Source organism: Mustela putorius, unplaced genomic scaffold (assembly GCF_011764305.1).
Source record: "Mustela putorius furo isolate JIRA1106 unplaced genomic scaffold, ASM1176430v1.1 tig00004007_pilon_pilon_pilon, whole genome shotgun sequence".
NCBI classification, from domain to species: Eukaryota; Metazoa; Chordata; class Mammalia; order Carnivora; family Mustelidae; genus Mustela; species Mustela putorius.
In genome coordinates, this window is record NW_025422145.1 from 4420554 (window position 1) to 4442504 (window position 21951).

A 21951-nucleotide genomic window follows, 5' to 3' on the forward strand; every position below is an offset into this window, starting at 1 on the left:
CAACAAAAAACCCAAAACCCCAAAACTTATTTCCTCCAATGCCGTACTCATTACATGAAATAGAAAATAAAATACAACTGCTTATTTATATTTATAATATAATATTATAATATTACAACATAATATAATATATTTATATTTAAAGGAATTTTATACCATGACTGAGTATGGTTTAATTCCACCAATTACAAATGCAGGGATGGTCTGATACGAGAAAATGTATGGCTTTATCACACAGGGCACAGAAGAAAACCGTGCCAGCTAACAGAATTCAAACTTCTTTCTTCCTGCCATACTCCTGTTAAATTGGAGAGAGGCAGAGGCTAAATATGAAAAATATTAAACCAAGAGATTACAAAATGGATAAATAATTGGTAAAATAATTGGGGGCATTTTTACCCATTTAAGAAAGGTAAGGCAAGAATGCCTAGTTTTCCAATTCAATCCATTCTCTTTTTAAAAAAATATTTTATTTATTTATTTGAGACAGAGCGTGGGGAAGGGGGTGAGGTAGAGGGAAAGGATCTCGGGCCAACTCCATGCTGAGAGCAGAGCCCGACGTGAGGCTTCACCTTATGACCCTGAGATCAAGATCTGAGCTGAAGCCAAGAGTTGGCCACTTAACCAAATGAGCCACCCAGGAGCCCCTCCAACTCAATATGTTCTTAAATTCTAGAAGCTCCAGCCAAAATAGGGCACGCTATGAGCCTGGGCCCAACCTGTCAGTCTATATTTGACTTGCCTGATGTTGAAAAAATTTGAATCTGAATTCATTTTCAACATTGGAGATACTTAACCAAGTATCTTATTTAAAATAAAAATCTTTGGTATACCTTTTTTTTTGTTGTTTTTGATCTGACCATCTGTCAACATGAGGCCGATTCCCCAAACAGCAGAAATTGGCTGGAATTAAGTATGAAACTCCCCCTTCAGACAAGACCTGTGTTCTCCTGTTTGCCAAAGGCCTCATCTGTCCCAATTCGCTCAGTGATGTTACTTGCCTGGGCCCGTGGGCATCTGAGTCCTCCAACCCATGCTGTAAGATAAGAAATCAAGAAAGAGGTAGAAATATTGAAAAGTGGACAGAAGTATCATTATTACTGTTGAATGAAGGGATAACCTTCCTGTACCCTCCAAATGAATCAACTGAAAGACCACGAAAATGAATAACAGTTCTGTGAGCTCACCAGTTATAAAATCCATCAAAAAGAATACGGCAGAATAATGAGGGGTTGGGGGAGGAAAGGGAGGACCGTCACAATTCGCAAGAGCAACAGAGAACTCGGAATTAACTCGGCAAGAAACACGCCAAGGATGTGTAAGACTCAGACTATAAAATTGAACCAAAGAACCAGATAAATGACTTCAACACAAGTAAAACCTGCCACTTCGCTCATATCGTAGGGGTGTCTGTTAACGCCAAAAGAACATAAATATGTGATTCCAATAAAAATCAAAACGTAACATTTGTTGGAAACTTGACCAAAAGAGTCTTAAATGTTCATCTGAAAGAGTAAATGCTTAAGGCTGGCCAGCCAGCCAATAAAAATTTCAAAGAGCATAATAACAGGGAGGCATCTGTCCAAAAAATATCAAAATTTATTACAAAGCGATAATTAAACTCATATGATAGGGAAACGAGCTACATGACAGGAACAGAATTGGAAGCCTAGAAACATACTGAAGTATAAACACAAATACGGCATAAGACAAAGGTACGAATTCACAGCAGTGAGTAAAGAAAATACTCTTTAGCAAATGGTGCCGGGCAACCGGCTGGCCGTTTTGAAACGCTTGAGCTGGGTCACAAACCGACATGCGTTTTCAATGTAACAGAGATTTACACATAAAAAACGGGAAACAGAGGTGCCTGGGTGGCTCAGTGGGTTAAGCCTCTGCCTTCGGCTCAGGTCATGATCTCAGGGTCCTGGGATCCAGCCCTGCATCGGGCTCTGTACTCAGCGGGGAGCCTGCTCCCCCTGCTCTCTCTGCTTACTTGTGATCTCTGTCTGTCAAATAAATAAATAAAATCTTTAAAAAAACAAAAAACAGGGGACGCCTGGGTGGCTCAGTTGGTTAAGCGGCTGCCTTTGGCTCCCGGTGTCCTGGGATCGAGTCCCACATCGGGCTCCTTGCTCAGCAGGGAGCCTGATTCTCCCTCTGCCTCTGCCTATGCTCACTCTCTCTCTCTCTCTCTTTGACAAATAAATAAAATAAAAAATCTTAAAAAAAATACAAAAACAAAAAACGGGAAACAAGAATCCCAGAGGAAAATTTAGGTGGATTTTATGCATTCTCAAATGAAAAAGGAGTTTTGAAAACTCCGAAAGTTTCGACAACATACACAATTTTGAACACCTGAAAGGCAAATGCATGGCAAAGAGACAAAACACACATTTAGAAGGATATTTGCAAGGTTTATGGGACTTGCTAAAACCCTCCCCAGATATAAATTCGCACAGATAAATAAGAGAAAGAACATTTGATGGGTTAAAGGGGAACTGATACCAATAGGCAATTCACAGAGAGAGAGTGAGGAGAGAGGGAGGGAGGCGGAGACCACAGACTCAAGAAGAAGAGTCCAGAAAACATGAAAAACCTGCACCTCACAGTGAATCCCAGAAACTAGGAAACCCAGCCCTTGAACTTGGCGTACTGATGGTAAAAGGGACAATCTCTATTCTTAGCAAGGGTGTGGGAGAGTAGCCTCTCATATTCTGCTAGTGTGCATATAAATGGATAAAACCTTTTTTGGAGAGCAATTCAACTGCATCTATCAAAAAGTGAAAACATCTTCTTACTCTTGGATTAGGAATTCCCACTTACCACAAGTTATCCTGAGAATGTGATCACAGATGTGCGCAAAGCTTCAGATATGTTCGTTTCCTTGTGGCTGCTAATAGGGAGCAATGGGAAATGTAAGGCTGACAGTATGGACTGGGTTTAAAAAAGCCCAAAGCTGGGGCGCCCTGGATGGCTCAGTGGGTTAAAGCCTCTGCCTTCAGCTCAGGTCATGATCTCAGGGTCCTGGGATCGAGTCCCGCATCGGGCTCTCTGCTTGGCATGCTTCCTCCTCTCTCTCTCTGCCTGCCTCTCTGCCTACTTATGATCTCTGTCTGTCAAATAAATAAATAAATAAATTTTTTTAAAAAGCCCAAAGCTGACTGAGGGTATGAGAGCACTACTAGCCAGCGTCCTTTCCAAGTGGCTGGTGGCTGTGAGGCATGCTGGGTGAATCTTCTAGATTTTATCCACACAAGGAGATAGTCTGGACTCTTTGGATCATGGTGTAGAAAAGTGTTTCTTACACTGGAAAAATAGGGTACAATGTTAGGGGGGAAAAAAACCCAACCACCTTCTGAAACGGTATCTATAGGAAGATTCCATTTTATTTATTTTTTATTTTTATTTTTATTTTTTTTTAAAGATTTTATCTATTTATTTGACAGAGAGAGATCACAAGTAGGCAGAGAGGCAGGCAGAGAGAGAGAGAGACAGAGAGGGGGAAGCAGGCTCCCCGCTGAGCAGAGAGCCCGATGCGGGACTTGATCCCAGGACCCTGAGATCCCAGGACCTGAGCCGAAGGCAGCGGCTTAACCCACTGAGCCACCCAGGTGCCCAGGAAGATTCCATTTTAAATGGAATATAATACATATGTAAAGAAAGATAGAAAAAAGTCTAGAGTACTTGTCAAAATGAGAGAAGTCATAACTCTGGCTAGTAAAATGAGACATTGTTTTGCTTACCCTTATTTTTCAATAACTGCACACGATTCTAAGTGTAATTTCTTTCCCCTTCCTTCTTTCCTTCCTTCTTTTGAGAGTATTGGGGAGGGGAAGAGGGCGAGAACATCTTAAACAGGCTCCATGCCCAGCATGGAACCCAACTCAGGGCTCGATCTCACAACCCTGAGATTACAACTTGAGCTAAAATCAAGAGTCAGACACCTAACTGACTGAGTCACCCAGGCTCAGTATAATTTCTTTAGCTCAAGTTCATTGTACTTTTTTTTTTTTTTTAAAGGTCATGGTCAACACTGGTAGGAATTACTCCTAGGTCAAGGAAGGTAATGTCTACAAAGTGTCCCTGGCTAAGGTCGGGGTACTGGTGTCAGGATAAACAGGAGAATGAGAGGTGTGTATCAAGAGACTTGCATGTGAAAATGTACAGAAAAATCCCCCAGTGATGGGATTACGGTCCTTTTCTTTCCCATGGTCCAAAGTTGGTGAGACTATGTATGTTTGTAACTGGAGGGAAAAATGATACAACTAATAAATATGGTAAGAGCCGATCATGGGTATGAATCCCCCAGGGTTTGGCCCCATCACCCCGATATCTCACCTGCCCCTTGCCACAGGTCACTGTGTCTGGGGTCCCATTGCTTCCTAGTTTCCCACTCGTATTTTCAACTTCTTCCAGGAGAGAGAGTCTTTGCACTTTTAGTATAAAATATAGATAAATAGCTTTTAGATATTCCAGTAGGAGAAGATTTTATTAAATAATTTCTTAAAAAAAAGTATTGATTATAAAAGGTTAATATATTTTACTCCACTAAGAACTTTTACTTATCAAGAGATACCTTAAAGGAAGTGAAAAGAAGTACAGAGGATCGGTCTGAGAGTATAGGAAGTGCTCCTTTAGTTAGAAGGGTACAAACAGGGCGCGTGGGTGGCTCAGTCAGTTAAGCGTCTGCCTTCGGCTCGGGTCATGATCCCAGGTCCTGGGATGGAGTCCTGCATCGGGCTCCCTGCTTAGTGGGGAGTCTGCTTCTCTCCCTCCCACTCCCCCTGCTTGTGATCTTTCTCACAAGCTCTCTCTCTCTCTCTCAAATAAATAAATAAATAATCTTAAAAAAAAAAAAAAGGCACAGAGAGTTGTAGAATAATGAGCAAAAACTGTGGCTATCTCTCAGGAGGTAAGAGACATATTTGGCCAATCACATTCAAAGAAGTCCTCAGCATGACAGGTAACAATGCAAACCAGGACCATAATGAGGTCCTATGCTCTACACAAATCCATCCGCGGACTCGAGACATGTCTGATCATTCCAAGTGTCGGGAGGGTCTGGATCGATCCACACACACGGCTGATGCGAGTGTTGAGCATTATCCCTACTTCAGGGCACTGTCTGGCATTGTGCCCTAACGTGGGACACACATCTACCATCTAACTCAGCAATGTCACTCCTAAGTGCGTACCCGAGAGAACTGTTTGCACACATAGAAGGCCAGGTACGAGAATATTCGTGAAAGAACCATTTACAAAATCACAGGTCTGTGCACAAACCAAATGGCCAGGAACAAGGATTGGTGGGTAGACTGTGGTATAGTCACTGAAACGGAACATTATAGAGAAGCTGGAACAAATGAATGACAGCAGCCTACGACAACGGGAGGGATATATGACAGGATGACATCTTTCTTATAAAGTCAAGAATGACATATATAGAGACACATATTCTTTTGGGCATACACATCATAAATATAAGAAGCAATAGGGCTACACAAAGCAAGGGAGTACTAAACACACAAATCAGGATGACTGTTCGTTTTGGGTTGAGAGGAGCAGGGTAAGAGGGTTGGGAAGGCGGACCCCCGGGCTTCGATGTAGGTTATAATCTTAGGGTCAAAGTTCTAGCTTTTTTGCAGAGGCTGCTAGCTTCAGGAGTACCTTCTCCATTATTAAAACCAACAAATTAAATCAGAGCAGGTCGTGCATGCATCAGAGGGGAGTGTGTTTCAAAACCAAGACGCTGCTTTCTCCAGCTCTGGGTCCCAGCAGTCCAGTTAAGAAAAACAAAACAAAAAAACACACCACCTTATGTGAAGCCAAATTTAGAATGTGGCGAGAGAAACAAGATTGTTAATTAGAGGAATCATAGAAAGCTTGAATTTGGACGACAGATTGAAGAGGCCATCGGAAGGGACCCAGGACCCAGGTTTGGAGCACCGATGGAAAGGCACACATATAAAAAGGTGTCTCCTAAACCAGCCTAAGGAGTACGTTGAACAGACCGACCTGGAGAACATCTTTCCTTTTATAAAAATTCTCTCCCATTTCAGAGGTACCCTGTGGCACCACTCAGAGTCCCAAGGACTAGTCTGAAGATCCTGAACACCTAGGACATGGGGTCTGTGCTCGAAAGCCTCGGCTCACGTGCTATCTCATTCCTACAAGGCATGAAATGTGACATAATTAAATGTGACACACTCTTACCACTTCCGTAACCTGTGCTCACCACCTCCAGGACTCCGTAATGGATAGCCCAGTGCTCGGAAGCTTTGGTCATTTCCAGGCAATGAATGTTTTTGTTTTGTTTTATTTTTTAATGTAAGTAACTCTTGTCTGTAATTCCATTATTACAAGTACAAAACCTGGCTCCACTTCCCGGACCTCTTAAGACCGGAACGAATGAATAAACCGTAACTCCGTTCTAGGGGCACAGTTCTACTTTTGCGCCCGCGGGAGGCACTTCACGAGCGCATGGTTGTAAACTAGACTTGTTTTTCCAAATAAGAACATGGGAGAGACCCTGGATTCCAAGAGAATCGTGTGTGGAGTGAAACACTGTTCCTACAGGTCGTATTTAAAGAGCAAAGAATGATCTAGAATGGTATGAATGTATTTATGGGGGTATGTCGAAAGAAGAGTTGAAATTTGGTCCCGTATTTGCAGATTAAGGACACATATGACTGTTGTATGTGAGATCAGCCGCTGTGGACATAGATTCAAAGGAGACATAGAATCCAGGGCGTCAGAAAAAAGCATCCCCCCCGCCCCCACCACATACCCAACCATCATCCACACGCCTCCACACACTCAAATATTCCATTTCCTACACACTCAGACACGCGCACACATACGCACACTTAGAGACGGTGACTGGCTGGGAGATCAGGGAACCGAGACAAAGCCCTCCTACGTTAAGGACCCTTTCGTTAAAGGGGACAGTCAAATCCCCCCAAGTCTGATGTACAACCTTGAATTTATTCACCGAAAGACAGCAGCGGGAACAGAACACAACACGGAAACATGAAAGAGACAGGTGAGCGGTCAGAAGCAGGTATTGGCAAGAAGAGGTTCCCTTCCCGCCCACGGAGCTCATTATCAAGTCCAGAAACACACACATGTCTCTCTTTTCCTAATTGAGGTCGTCGGCGTTTAAATCTGGGCCAGCCCTCCGCTCTTCGTCTTTATGCACTCCACCTGCCTGGCTAACTTGGTTCTCGCTCACTATTTCAAGCACACGCGTGTTCACTCCCCCCTCACTTCACTCGCTCGCTGGCGTCCAAGTGTTAAGTCATTCACGTGCGCGCGATCTGTCGACACCGCCCATCCCTGCCGAGCTCTTGAGAGCAGTCACGCCGCCGTGGGCCTGACCTGACTTGCATTCGCCCGACTATGAAGCCACCCGGGGCATAAACAGCCCGCTGCGGTCCGGTGGCTGCCGGGGAGGCGGTGAGGGGCGGGGACCTCAAGAGGGTGCTGCTTTGTCCTTTGCTAGCCAACATCTAAACCCCACTCCAGATCTGTTGCCGGCCTATGCCTTTCCCTGTCCCTACTGCCTTCCTTCCGGAGGCATAAATAACCCGCCTCCCAACACACCCTCTGAGAGTTGGGATCAAGGCTCAGCCTTTCAGCGTGAGATGATACCATGTCCTGCTCCCTCCAGGTGCATGCCTTTTGCTTGTTTTTGCACCTAAATGCAGGCAGCAACACAAAGGGGTGGATGGGGAAGTGAGGGGGGTGTCCAGATAGCTTCCTGAGAAATCACAGTAAAAATGGGTTGGCCAGCACCGCCCCCCCCACCCCCTAAGTTCCCCCAAGAAACTGTATTTCTTCTTAAAACTCTTGGAGGGGTAATTCACATACAACCACACATACTTAAAGTGTACACCTTGATGATTATTGGCCTATGTGGATGCTGTGAAAGGCTCACAGCAAGACTGCCAACGCTTCCATCGACTCTAAATGGGTCCCACGTGTCCCGGGCAGTTTTAATCTTCAGTTTGGAAGCCTTTTGTGGTTGGGGGGTGGTGGTGGTGGGATTTGACCTCACCTAGAAGCCCAGGGCTCCCTGTGTGGGGTCACTGATTGTGTTTAAGAAATCAATAGCACTCCCCCCCCCCCCAACCTCTTCCGCAAGGAACAAAAATCCCTTCGACCAACAAAAGACTTGCGACTTCCAGTCTGACTCACCCTCAGTCCCGGGGCACATACTCGGGCTCTGATAAGACGCAGTCAATCTGTCCTCCGTTTGTTTATAATGAGTCATGCTGGAAACAGGCAGCTACTTTTCTTCCCTCTCCTGTCATGGTTAGGCAAGAACCAGAGGCAGATACACCCCCATTCAAAGTGCAGTCATCCTTAAAGTGTCCGGCGACTCCCGCGGAGCTCCGTTGGCGACCTGCGACTCAACGGGGACCCCTGCTGGTGGAGGCCGGCAGCGCCCCGGCCCGGAGTGGAAGGGGCCTGCCTTCTTTCCCACACTCCAGGGCCATCTCGGATCTTTGCAACTTACAGGAGATTGGCAAGAGAGATGGGAAGAACAGCTGAGTTTTCTGTGCATCCTGCCTAACAGCCCCCACCCCCACCCCCAATTATTAGTGACAGAGCGGGGCGTGAGTCACAGCTTTCAGCCTAGGCCCACACTAGAGCACTTAAACACGTCATTGCTTCAGGGATGAACCTTCTCCCAGCTGCGACCCGCCTCCGGGCTCCGGCTCTGGGCTTCCGCAGGCGTGAGCTGTGAAGCCTCCGCGGGTTCAAGGGGCCTCCCTCTCGATTCTTTCCATCAATGCCTCCTTGGCCCCGATTGAAAAATTCCTACACCCAAGTCCTGATGGGAACCTGGGGAATGTTTCCACGAGAGGTAATGTCACAGCGGAGTCAACATAAAGGAGATTTATCCGCTGTTTCAACGCATTGAAGCGAAGCGCACTGTTTGGAGAAGAAATCCCCATAGCAACTCGGCCGCCCCAGTTACAGCAGGCTCAGTGCGACCAAAATAAAAATCTTTACCGAGTCTCAGCGTTGGCTGGTGAGGGCTGCTTAGCGCTGGCCGTGTTTTCAGGCCACATTCTCAGACCCATGAGCTGCGTTTCATAAATCACTGCAAGGGATGCTTTAAGGAATAACGCGACCCTACAGCCAGGTTACAGATGAAGGGGTTGGAGAGCACTCCCCCCCCCCCCCCCCCCCCCGCCAGCTTAAACACGGCCAGACCTCACCGCCAAACAGCAGCACCGTGTTAGAACTTCGGAAAAGGGTTCATTGTTACTGCTCGGGGCTTACCAGTCCCCTCCAAGCGGGGGTTACACGGTGCTATAGATGTTAGCTTTAAAGAAGAGGCAAATCAATACAAAAATGGGTGTTTTTTTTGTGGGTGGGAAAGGAAGAAAAGCAATGTCACTCTTGTTTCCCTCCACCCCCGGGCCCTCCAGCAGTGGGTTTGGGTTCCATGAATGATCTGCTCTCTCTAGCATCTTGTCCGGCTCAGCTTCTTCCTTCTGATCACCCCCACACACAACTCCCTTCAGAGTGCTGCTCGTCTGTTCTTTTTCTCCAGCTCCACTGTGCCCTGGCCTCCTCCGATCCCCGTCAGGTGTGTGCCCTCAGGCTCCCTGGGAGGGCTCTCCATGGTGTCATCTCTGTCGCTTTCTGGGTCCACTGGCATGGCCCGTGCTCAGCTCCTAACCCTGCGGGTCACTCCTGTGAAATTCCTGGTCTGGTTTGATGCTGGTGGCTGGGAGACATTCAGGAGCTCCTGGATCTGCCTCCCTTATGCTCTTGCCTCCTAGATTTGGGCATTTCCTGATGTTCAGTTTCATATTTTTTCTGTGTCAACCATTTATCTGACGTCCTCGGTACTCACTTTTTTTTTCTTTTTTAAGATATATTTATTTATTTTAGAGAGGGACAGAATGTGTCCGGGGTGGGAATGGGCAGAGCGAGAGAGAGTGAATCTCAAGCAGACTCCCCACCAAGTAAGGAGACCCACGTGCGGCTCGATCTTACAACCTAAGAGGACATCACGAATTGGACGATTAACTGACTGACCCACCCAGGGGCCCCATCAGTTCTCACTTCAGGGCAGCCATCAGCTACACCTGGAATTGAGACGATCTGCCTCACTGTTGGTCATTTCAAAATCCACTTGTTCAAAACTGAACTTGACTTTCTTTATAAAATGATCAGGGCCTTCCTGGTCACAGCATCATCGTTTTCTGACCCTGGGCTGAAATTCTCAATAATGATGTAGATTCGTCCTTGACTTTGATGTTCTTTGCCATATTCCTCTTCAATATCTGGCCTTTCCGTTTCCAAAGCTCTCATCTTAGATCTGGCCATCATTCTCTAAGGCTCGGGTCATGGCCACAGCTTCCAAAATGGTCTTTCCATCTCCAGTCCTTCCTTCTAGGTAGCAAGGTGCTACAGAAAGTCAGCTTGGGAGTTTGAGTCTCATCTCTGCCATTTGCTTCCAGTATGACTTGAATTTTTTAATCTCTGTCTTCACGGCCTCATCAGCAAAGCGGGGAAGGTCCCTACTTCAGGGGGTGAGGACATAATGGGGTAAGGAACATAAAATATCCAGTACATTGTAAGTGCTCGACTAATATTTCCATTTCAGACTCACTACTGCCAGACTGCAGCTGTAAAACAGACTACTTGATCATACCCTTCCCTTATTCATTCATCTTCCTCCTGAAATGAGAACAAACTCCTCAAGTCTGGAATAGAGGAGACCCCTTCAATAGGGCCCCAGTGAATTGCCCCAAATCTGCTGCTGGTGACGCCTTCTTTAAACACCACCATTTTTCTGTTTCTTTGCTAATGCTCTGGATGTGCACTTGTCCACACTGCCTGTGTCTGCCTGATGAAGTTGTATCCGTGCTGTACCCATCTTGAGCTCTACCTTTTCTCGGAGGCCATTTTGGATCCCTACAGCTGTAGACCTCCCTATGAGGTCTTCCTCGGACCTCCAGAACACTTCTACCTCTCTTGTGATATTTTAGTTATTTTTCTTGCTCGTGTTCTTTGACTTCTTTTCATCATAAGGCTGAATGTCCCTTGGTGGCAGGGGCTTTTGCAGCATTAAGCCCAGAGACAGCCCTCTGCCCTCTGTAGTAAACGCCTTACGCTGAAAACAAACCTGCCCAGTCATGCTTCCCTTAGTCTACTAAATTATCTGCTTCCCTAAGCTTCTGCTGGGCGTCTCCCTTCCCAGGAATGAAGTTGCACGGAGAAGCAAATCTCTCAGTGAAAGGCATGCTTGCACTGACACCAACTTCTTTGGAAAAGGATCCCCAAATATCATTATCTTCATTAGACATGGTCTATTTACTATTTTCATGAATCCCAGGAAACTCTCCTGGGTGAAATCACAAGTTGATTTTGTTTACCTGACTCTCGGGCCCTTGGGGAGCAGTCAGTGTTCTTCTGATGTAGAAATATCTTCATCAGGCAAGTGGATCCTTGGGAATATCTAAAATTCCTCTTCTTTCTCATCTTGGACAAGTTTCTCCTTAACACTCATAGTCAGGGACTACACAAAATTACCTCTGGGATGAAATATTCAGCTGCGCTTTTGCAAACAGAGAAATCGGGGTGCACTGAGCCAGCATCTTAAAATGAGTCTATAGTTCTTAAATATTTGATCAATTGATAGTTTGTAATATTAACATCTTAGTATCAAAGTACAGTTCCTAAATATATATGTACATAAATGCCTATGTAGAGTATCCATCTTCTAGTTTACAAGACTTAATTTAAGGTTGAATGAGGCAGGAAATACAGTATTATCATCATGTGGAAGCTCATGTTGGCAATGCCACCTACAAAGCATAATTTTTGCACAACGTTAGAAATATGACTATCATACAAATGGAAAAAAATCAAAACCAAAACAACAGAAGTCAAAGATTTTATTAGATTCAGTTAATGAGGAAACCAATAAGCTGTTAGGGCTGATTTTAAAAGAAAATGAAAGACTGGGGTGCCTGGGTGGCTCAGTGGGTTAAAGACTCTGCCTTCGGCTCAGGTCATGATCCCAGGTCCTGGGATCGAGCCCCATATCAGGCTCTCTGCTCAGCGGAGAGCCTGCTTCCTCCTTTCTCTCTCTGCCTGCCTCTTTGCCTACTTGTGATCTCTGTCAAATACATAAATAAATAAAATTATAATAAAAGAAAATGAAAACCCAGATATTTGTAGCTGGTCAAATGAATGCAGAAATATTTTTGCAAATAAATGCAGAAGTGTTTCGTGTCCTGCTAGGCAATACCTTGCAACGCTACTGAACAAGAATCAGTTGTATTGCTGTTGGGGTTTCTACAAGTTAACCTCTATTCTCAAAAAGTTGCGAAACAGTAAGAGATCAGGAGCCCTGGAAATTAGATGACTCCCCAGGTAGTGTATGCTATGAGAGGACATCCAGCTCTTTTTTATTTTATTAGTAATCTCTGCACCCAGTGCGGGGCTTGAACTCATGACCCCGAGATTGAGAGTCCCAAGCTGTACTCACTGAGCCAGCCAGGCACCCTGACAATAGCCAGCTGTATATAGCTGGATACTGTATCCAGGGTACTCGGTATTTTCTTTGACCAGGTTCCAAATTTCGCATGCTTGCTTTTGACATTTAAGAAAGGTGTGGAAACAAGCCAATTTGCCTTTTCTGTGACACATCTGTCATTAGGTATTTGAAAGTAGACACAAACCCCTCTTCCCCCACCACCGGTCACTAGTGTGTCATCATGGGTGCTGGAGTCAGACTGCTTGGGTTCAAATCATGGTTCTATTGTCTACTACTGGGTGACCCTGGGCAAATGACTTAACCTGTCACTCAGTTCCACCACAGCAAGAGAAGCTTTTACGTAATAGTCATGCAAATTAACGGAGATGAGGCAGGAGAGCTCAGTAAATGTGCTATATCAGGACCCCTAAGAAAGGGTTAATTATTCTACCAGAGCCTTTACTCTGACATTAAAACATTTTGAGAAATAACCTGACTTATGCCTTGTTAAAAAGGGATTCGTTCTACGTTTTCAAGCAGAAACCAAAATACCTAAATCAAAGCGAGCCAATTAGTAAACTAATCAAATAATAATTAAACCTAAGAGATTACAGCGAATTCTAGATGTGTCAAAAGGATAATTTACTTTCAACTTTGACGTGGAAGGAACCAAAGAACAAAACAAAACAAAACAAAAAAAAAGCAAAAAATGGTATGAGTCAGGGGCAGCAGGAAATTAATCTCTGTTGAGTTAAAATGTTCCAAGCATTGTGCTTGCCACACATTCATTACAGGTCAACAAATCAGTGTTTTCAGAAGGAGAATAGTCTTTTTTCTCCCTCTCCTTAAGGACACATGTACAAAATAAAAAGCAGTAAGGGAAAAATAAACCAAAGAAAATCATGCTAAGGCCCTAGAAAGTGGGTTTATCACACACGTCAAATGCTAAAGCAGGGGGTTGGAAGAGTGGCTTGGCTTTCATCATTTCTTCTGTACAACAAAAAAAAACACATGAAATACTCTCTTCAAATTGACAAAAAGACACATGAAATACTCTCTTCAAATTATATTTGCCAATGTGTTGGAAATATGACGCCCTGGGAATACAGGTCCTTTCGCTACATATGGTTATTTTTCCTTTGCCCATAAAATGCTGAGGAAAATACTGAATAAATACAGATTTTATTAAAAACACACTCACATACAATTCTTGTTACAAATTGATATAAATCAGTTATGTTTCCCTCCGATCCAAATTTTTGGCTTACATGCCCTTAAATTAAAAAACAGCAGTAGGGTGGCTTACCAAAAACCTGTGGATAAAGACAGTGAAGTACTGGGGTTCGGAATTGGACAGGATGTAGCCATAAACCAAAACAGAAAGCAAAATTATGAAGAAAAATGACAACGCACGTTGAAGTCTGGATGCGTTTTAATGTATTCGAGACTGAGAAAAGAACTTTCCTAAACTGTTGGTTTTTAAGAGGACTTTTCTAGGCTAAACTGAACACAAAAGACAAGAGAATTTCCCTAAAGAAGTTTTTTGAGCCAAAGGAAAATCGAATTACGCTTGAAAACAAAAGCAAAGACTAATGATGTCTGCCTCTCTCCCCCGCCCACGTCTTCAGATTTGCTTCAGTGTAACTTTCCTGCTGAAGGCCACTCATTCATTCTAGATTCTGTTATCTCAACACAACCAAATCTAGACTTAACCCTCTGTGTGCCAGTGGGTTGATGAATGGACAATTATTTTCAGTCCCATTGGGCTGGGAAACTGCATTCGGGATGTACTCAAATGCACAGAGACATATGGTCTCCTGAGCCCCAAACTGAAAAAAGTGGCAACTTCTTGACAAAAGGACATTATTTATGGCCACTATTACTATATAAAATGATTTCTTGCTGTATAATTTTTAAAGAATATCAAGAGGCACTATGATTTAAACAAAGTTGGAAATGATTTCTTTTATCTTTCATACACTCTGATTTTTACAAATCAGCAAAAAGCTTGTAAAATAAAAAAATGCTGAACTCAGGTTTTTTAAAAAAAGCTAAGCACGAGTTCATAAGTAACTGGTATATTTACTATTCTGAAAGAAAAAAGGCAAAGGTAACAATATGATGCTCGACAATAAAGTGATACATTAATTCTGCAAATTCATGCATTAGTTCCTTTGCCAAAGATTCTTAGATTATAAAAATTTGTAAAAGGATGTGGCAAAAGTCAATACACGAAATTTGTATTGAAGGTTTTCCACAACTACAGATGCATTAAAATATATTTATTTACTTGGAAGGGGAAGTGGTAGTGAGAGCCTTGCACCTATAATGAGCATTTTCGAGTTCATTAGAAACTACCATTCATAATTCAAGTACACACGAGACAGTGCACATCTTCAAATGCCTAGTACATACAACAGCAAATAACAGAATCCAAGAGCCAGAGACACCGGCCCTCTAAATACAACCAAGAGTGTTCTCCATGTTGTACGAGACGACAAGGGCTATTTATGGTGGCTTTAAGAACAGAGCTTATTTCTGAAAGTTTAAACTGGAGTGAGACCCATATCAAAAGATGTGCTATGTTCCATCTGCCTTTTACATAGTGAAAGAACAATATAAGCCAGGTGGAATTCTACAAGAAAAACCAGGAACTACACAACACAAGCAGAAGTGCTAGACGAGGGTAAAGAAAAATTGTAATAACCATCTCCTTTTGAGGGGCTGTATCGATGTTAATGTACTTTTCACTCGGACTGGACTCTTAAATACACGTGTACAGAAGTGAAAATTAACATCTGTACCTGACATCTTGTTTTCTAGTCTCCGGGGTAGCTATTTAGCCCTTGGAAACATTTAGAAGCCTGATCCTTTATTCTACCTTTAACTTTTGTTTCCTGTGCTCTTCTATGTTCCTCAGATCACTGTACAGAATTTCATAGAACAATATGGTTCCCTGATACCCCTCAATTCATTCTTGTGGTACCCTGTATCGAGTTTGAAATCCACATCGACTTCAGCAGTATTAATGTAGGTTAACATACCAGGAGAGCAAGAAGTCGACATGAGCGGTTCAGCTTGGAGAGGTCGGTTGAAAGAACTTCTGTGAAGGTGAAGACCATTTTGTGTTACATGGTCCAGTGACTACTCTGAGTGCAAACACTGTGAGGAACAAAAACACGGGCGACATGGAGGAAATGTGGAACTGTGCAGTACGGCTAAAGGCACCGATGTCTATATCTGCATCAGCTCTTGAGGTAGAAAATTCACTACTCATTACTAGATAGGAGAATAAGAGCTAAGTTAATAATGGTGAAATATAAAAGCTTAAAAACGGCACAAAGATGCTATGAATGTCCCCATATGTACACTTCAGTAGAAAGCTAACTTAACCCAGTCAGAAGGTTTGAGAAGGAGGAGATGGTTTTGTGAGTTTTTAAGTAGGTGTGTATTTCTTAAGATAGTCTATGCATTGATCTTCCATTTACTTTTTAAGTCCTTTATCTCGACCCCAGGAAGGAAAACCAAATCTTAAAGACTTGGTGGGCCACTCAATTTGCTTGTGTCAAAGTCCTCACACAGACACAAGGATGTGCTCGGCACAGGGACAGAGAAGGGGGGAGTGGAGGGTGAGCTTACACTGCTTGGGGAGAAGCTCTGGCGCTGGTGGTCTCAGGGTGTTGGAAGAGGCCCAGGAACCAGGAAGTCTTAAGAGACTCTAATTGGCCATTCAGGCTTAGAGATCACAGAGTTAGGAGGTTAAATATTTGAAAAAATGAGCATTCCAAGGACTCTTTCCCTTGTACCATCAATTTCTGGAAAGAGAGAATTCATGCCTAAAAACTACTGGCTTTGTACATGTTGCATACGTTCGGTGGATTAGGAAATGCACCAGCGAGATTTCTACACCCACAGTAGAAAGTCCCCAGGAATCTCTCTTAGAGGCAGAAAGCTGGAAGAATATGTTTGAGGACAATGTGGAGAGAAGTGGGGAGGGATGGCAGAAGGGTTTCTTTCTCTGGGTTCTGGGGTGTCTCTGAAGAGGGCAAGAACATGACTGTGTGTTCTTTTGGTTTGTGTCAGAAACATAAATTGCTGCCTGTTTCAAGAATGGCCTTCTAGAAGCACCTGCAGACACCTCCCCTGCTCCAGACCCACCTCAATGAAGAGCGGAGCATGCAGACTCTGGCCTGGGGTTCCAAGAGGAGTCTTGGGTTCTGGTCCGCAGAGCCAGGAAGCAGAGGGCACAACCATTAAGTGCTGGAAGACAGGGAAATTCTGAGCTAATAATTAATCAGGGCTTAGGAATACCCGCAGAGAGTGGCTGAAAAGCACAGTCACGTGACAAGAAGACAGCCGTCACTGTTCACTTTCTCATTTTTCCCTTGGACACGACCTCTGCGTAAGAGGTATGAATGAAGTCATAGAGCTGCTTGGCGTTGCTCGCATTGCCCAGAATGCCCGCCAGCTTGTCCCGCGACAGGCTGGCCAGTTCCGCGATGTTCTTCACATGCTGCATCAAGGTGCGACAGTTTTTGGCGTTCACCCCTGGCATTTTTAATAAGAAGTCCTGGGGACCGGGGTTATACTTTTCCGATTCGGGGAGCGCCTCCGAATCCGCAGTGACGGCCACAGCTGTGGCCGCATCGGGCTGTGGCTTGTTCTGTTTCAGCTCCTCGAACAGCTCGGCGGTGGCGTGAGGCGAGGGGCACCAGAGAATCCGGAGTCTGGGGAAGTGGAGCGTGAGGAGGGTGAGTTTGGAGCTGATGTCGTTGCTGGAGATCTCCTGATGGAGGGCGCCTCGGGAGGTGAGGGAGAAGGGCTTCCCGGGGTCAAACTCAATCAGCAGCACGGGGCGCTTGTAGTAGCGGGCCATGGAGATGCACTGGCCGTACAGGCGGCCGTTGTTTAACGAGCCAATCAGGTCGCTGATGCTCTTGCGCTCGACACACATCTCCGGGGTCAGAATGTAGTCTCCGACCTCCAGCGTCACGGGTTCAATGTCGATGCCCCGACGGTGGATCAGGGAGGGGAGCTCACTGCGGAACTCCCGCACGTCCACGACTATGGTTTGCTGCGTCCTGTTCTGTTCCTGGCCACCTGGGAGCAAAAAGTGTGCACTGCAGGTGATGTCACAGAGGAAGAACTCCCAAAGACGGAACAGAACAGAAGTCTAAAAGCTGTGTTTCAGGGGTGCCTGGGTGGCTCAGCTGGTTAAGTGCTGGACTTGGTTTTGGCTCAGGTCATGATCTCGGGGTTCGCGAGATGGAGCCCCAGGTTAGGCTGCGTGCTCAGCAGGGAGCCTGTTTCTCTCCTTCTCCCTCCCCCTGCCCCTTCCCCCGCCTGCACTCTCTCTTTCTAAAATAAACAAATAAATCTTTAAAAACGTAGAGAAATAAAATCAAATCTGTGTTTCTGCTGTCAACCTGTGATGCATGGTACCATAACACCCCATGTTGTTATTCCTCATTTTTCTGTGTTTTCAGAAAGGTTTGTTTACAGAGTAAATAAAGGCGATTTCTCTTAAACTAAATAGAGCCGAAGAAAGTCCTGATGATTCATAACAACAGTGCTCGCCGTTGCTTTCTCTCGGCAGTGCCCTTGACTGCCGGTCCCGGATGGCCCCACTGCTCGCCTTCTACTGACCACCGCATTCCCAATTCCTATGACAGAGTCAGGCGCGTATTGGACACTTACGAACGCTTGCTGGGTCAACTGCTTTAGAGGCTCTCGTGAAAAATTCTGGAGCCGCTAGTCTTTGTACCAGTGAGTGTGGACGTGGGAAGATGGAAGAAGCCAGTGGACCAGAACTTCCCACATTTGAATGTGCCCAGAACCGCCTGGGAGCAAGTTAGAGGTGGTTCTGTACTCAGTAGGTCTGGGGTGGGGCCTAAGACCCTGCATTTCTTTCCTTTTCTTTTTTTAAAAAAGATTTATTTATTTATTTACCTGACAGAGAAGGAGACAGAGAGAGGGAACACAAGCAGGGGGAGTGGGAGAGGGAGAAGCAGGCTTCCCGCTGGGCAGGGAGCCCGATGCGGGGCTCGGTCCCAGGTCTCTGGGATCATGACCTGGGCCACCCAGGCACCCCAAACTGCATTTCTAACAACATCCCAGATAACGCTAAGGCTTCTGGCTTAAGGACAGCACTAGCGAGGACCAGCATCTGCCGTGTGCAGAGTAATGGTCCCTTTATGATGTCCATGTCCTAATCCCTGGAATATGTAAATATGTTACTTTACAAAGCAAAGGAGACACTGCAAATATGATTAAATTTAGGATCTCAGATGAAGAGATTGTTCCGGATTATACAGGTGGGCCCAAAGGTCCTTAAAAGTGAGAGAGAAGCGGGAAGCGCAGTCAGAGCCGCTGGCTCTGAAGGAGGAAGGGGCCAGCAGCCCAGGAGTGCAGGTGCCTCTAGGAACTGGGAATGGCAGGGAGACGGAGCCTTCCCTAGAGCCTCTAGGAGGAGCACAGCCCTGCTCACACCTCGGTTTTAGCCCAGTGAAACCCATTTGGACTTTGGAATTTTAATAATTGTAAGATAAGAAATGTATGTTGTTTCAAGCCACCGAGTGCGCGGTAAGTGGTTAGAGCAGCCGCAAGACGGGACTACAGGGCCGGGAAAGCCTGAACTCAGAAGGACAAACTTCCGTAAATAGCTTTCTGTGTGGCACCTGCATGGTCAAGTCTAGCTTCCTTCACTCGTTCTATATTCTGCATGAAGTGTCACCAACCTATCTGACTTTGTGAGAATCTTCAAGACAGACCTCGATGCTCTGAGGCCACGTTTCCCAAAGCAGAGTCCAGGGGCATTCCCATCAGAAGGCCCTGAGCTGCCGACCCCGTTTCAGATGCATGGAGTGAGGCCTTTGGATCCACACCTTTAACAAGCCTCTGTGGTCATTCCTGGACATACCGGATTTGGGAGGCCCGTGGCTCTAACCAGGCCCCCCGCCGCAGAGGCTAAGTCAACTCAGTCGTATTGCGTTCCTCGGGCCGCGTGGCTGACAGCAGCTGCTTGCCATGGGGAAATGAGGATTCGGGGAGCAGGGAGGGGGTTATATCTGGGTTACACTGCAATTGGCATTCAGCACGTCTTGCTGGCACGCCATGGTTCAGATGGTGCCCGGCAGTGAGAGCGTCACGCACCTGGGACCTGGGGAAGTGCCAAGAAGCAACACACAGGGGCGAGGAGAGACGTGGGGAGGCGCTCCAGCAATGTCTGTCTGAGCGAAGGCCATTCCTTCGGGTCAAAATAAGAACCTAATGGGCGCTTATCAAAGTTTCTCTGCAAAAGTATGTCCTGCGTCTCATCCAGCCAACCACGTTTACGAGCAATGCTGGAATGTGACTGGTTTTGAGGCTGGGGTGCCTACAACACAACCCCTCTATTCTACAGCTCTGGGAGGGACACGTGGTTAGGGAAAGGCAGTGCTGACCCTGGGTATGGGAGCCGGCACCCATTTTTTACAAGGTCGTTGAGAAAAAGCACGCTTCTGCGGGAAAGCTCTAGAACCCCGACAGCCTCCATGGCGGGCGCCGGAGCGCATGGCCCAGGGCGGGACTCACCTGCTTTACGGGTGTCCACGGCAGCGCCTGCAGCCGCGGGGCCTCTTACCAGGTCCAGATTTGCTTCGTCCCTCCCTTCCCTCCCTTCAGGGACCACCATGCTGGCCTTCTCCCTGGGGCGGAAAAGAGTTTCAACCTTTTTTGAACGAAATTTCAAAATTTCTAGATTTTAATCTTTTATAGATGGTAACTTAGAACATGGCCACAGGAGTGTCAAGATGAGAAATATGTTAGATAAATAAGTACAATAAAACTACACAGATGAGCGACCGGTAAAGGAAGCAGAGAGAAGTCCGTGGTCGGGTGCTACGACCATCTTCCAGAGCGAAAGAGCTGCTGTTCGTTTTCCATGCTCTGTGTCCTTTAAGCACTTTGGGACATAAAATGAGCGGGTAAAAAAATGCCACCAAGAGAATGGGGCTTTTTATAAAAACACGTTAACGTGTTATTGAGCATTAAGAATAATTTAAATCATTTACATTCCAATACTTTCAGAGTAAATCACAGATAGGGATGGTTAGAAATCAATGATCAAGAAAATCACAGGGCAGGTGATGGAACTTCGATTTAAAACAACTCCAGGTGGGAGGCCCCGAGAAACGGTTTTAATTTTAAAGGGAAAATCCAGTCATACAAATTTCCCAACAGAGATTTAAACAAACAAACAAACAAACAAATCAACATCTCCGGTTAGGCAATACAGCAGCATGAATTCCCTTGCTCCTGCATTTGTTGTAAAAACCCTTCTGGAGTGTTCCCACCTGCTGCGTTGGGTGCTCTGATCGACATATGGTTATGCGGTAATTCCTGCCTTCTAGGAAGCTCGCAGCTCACACCGGGTAGGCTGACAGGACCACACAACCGTAACTCAGATTCGTCATCAGGGACTACATCAGTCCTGACGATATGCTTGAGAACCAAAGAGCGGAGGCCAGGCTTGCCACGGTCTTATATTTCAAACCCAGAAGTATGTTACCATCAATCCATGAACCAGTCAGCGGTCTAGGAGTGAGGCTGGCTCTCTCCCCTCACAGGGCAGGAAACGGAGTTGGGGGAGCACGAGCAGGCACAAAACAAAGGTAGGACCGACCAACGGCAGGAACAGAGCCTGGGGTACCGTGAAGCAGAAGGGAAATGGGTCCTTAGTACTCACTAATCATTTCAGGAAGGGCTAAAACAGCAAAGATTTTCCAGTGAAAGGAAATAAAATTGGAGAGACCGAATTTCCAACAACTCTGAATAAATGATGTTTTAGAACAGGGTACCAATCCAAGATACCACTGGGGAACAGAAATCACCACTTTAAATTCCATACTCCTTGAAACAATATACAAACACAAAGTTATTAATAGCCCAGCATTTTGTAAACAGTTCATGCAAGGGGGGCAGGCACAGTTCCAGGTCTTTCCCTCATGATTCTCAGTACCAGTGTCAAGTGTGGCCTGCTGGAATAGTCTTTGCAATGGCCGTGGCCCTGAAAGCCACTTGCTACTGCTCTGTGACATCTAGTAGACTCAAGTTGAGGACAAAGGGCAAGCTATTGAAAAATTATTGCTCCTTCATTTCTTTTTCTTTGACATTTGGGATTAATATTGGGGATCCTTTTTCTCTGTTTACACTTACTTTACTGGCTAAGCTACATATCACACATGGGGACATCCCAATTTTCTGATTAATTTGTAGTCTGTTGAGTGGCTGTACAGCCTAGTGGGTTAGAGTATGAATCTCTAGTCTGTGGTTCTGAAACCACTGACGGGCCATGAGCCTTGGACAAGCAGTTTAATGGCTCTGTGCCTCAATTTCATCTGTAAAATGGGCATAATAATAAAACCTACCTCAAAAGAGGCATGTTAGGATTACCTGCTGTGGAA

General features: G+C 45.4%; 2 protein-coding genes across 2 annotated transcripts in view; both read right to left on the reverse strand.

Moving 5' to 3' along the window:
- MRTFB (myocardin related transcription factor B) overlaps positions 1 to 8359 on the reverse strand; it is a 259815-nt gene extending 251456 nt beyond the window's left edge. The window contains exon 1 of the mRNA XM_045072094.1: positions 8200 to 8359. The gene's annotated coding sequence lies outside the window, so the exon portion shown is untranslated. The remainder of the gene's footprint in view (positions 1 to 8199) is intronic.
- Positions 8360 to 13126: 4767 nt separating this feature from the next.
- ERCC4 (ERCC excision repair 4, endonuclease catalytic subunit) overlaps positions 13127 to 21951 on the reverse strand; it is a 31195-nt gene continuing 22370 nt past the window's right edge. Inside the window, exons 10-11 of the mRNA XM_004750349.3 lie at positions 20081 to 20193; positions 13127 to 17608 (exon numbers count right to left, since the gene is read on the reverse strand). Coding sequence (XP_004750406.1) covers positions 16875 to 17608; positions 20081 to 20193 — 847 coding nt within the window. The 3' untranslated portion in view covers positions 13127 to 16874. The remainder of the gene's footprint in view (positions 17609 to 20080; positions 20194 to 21951) is intronic.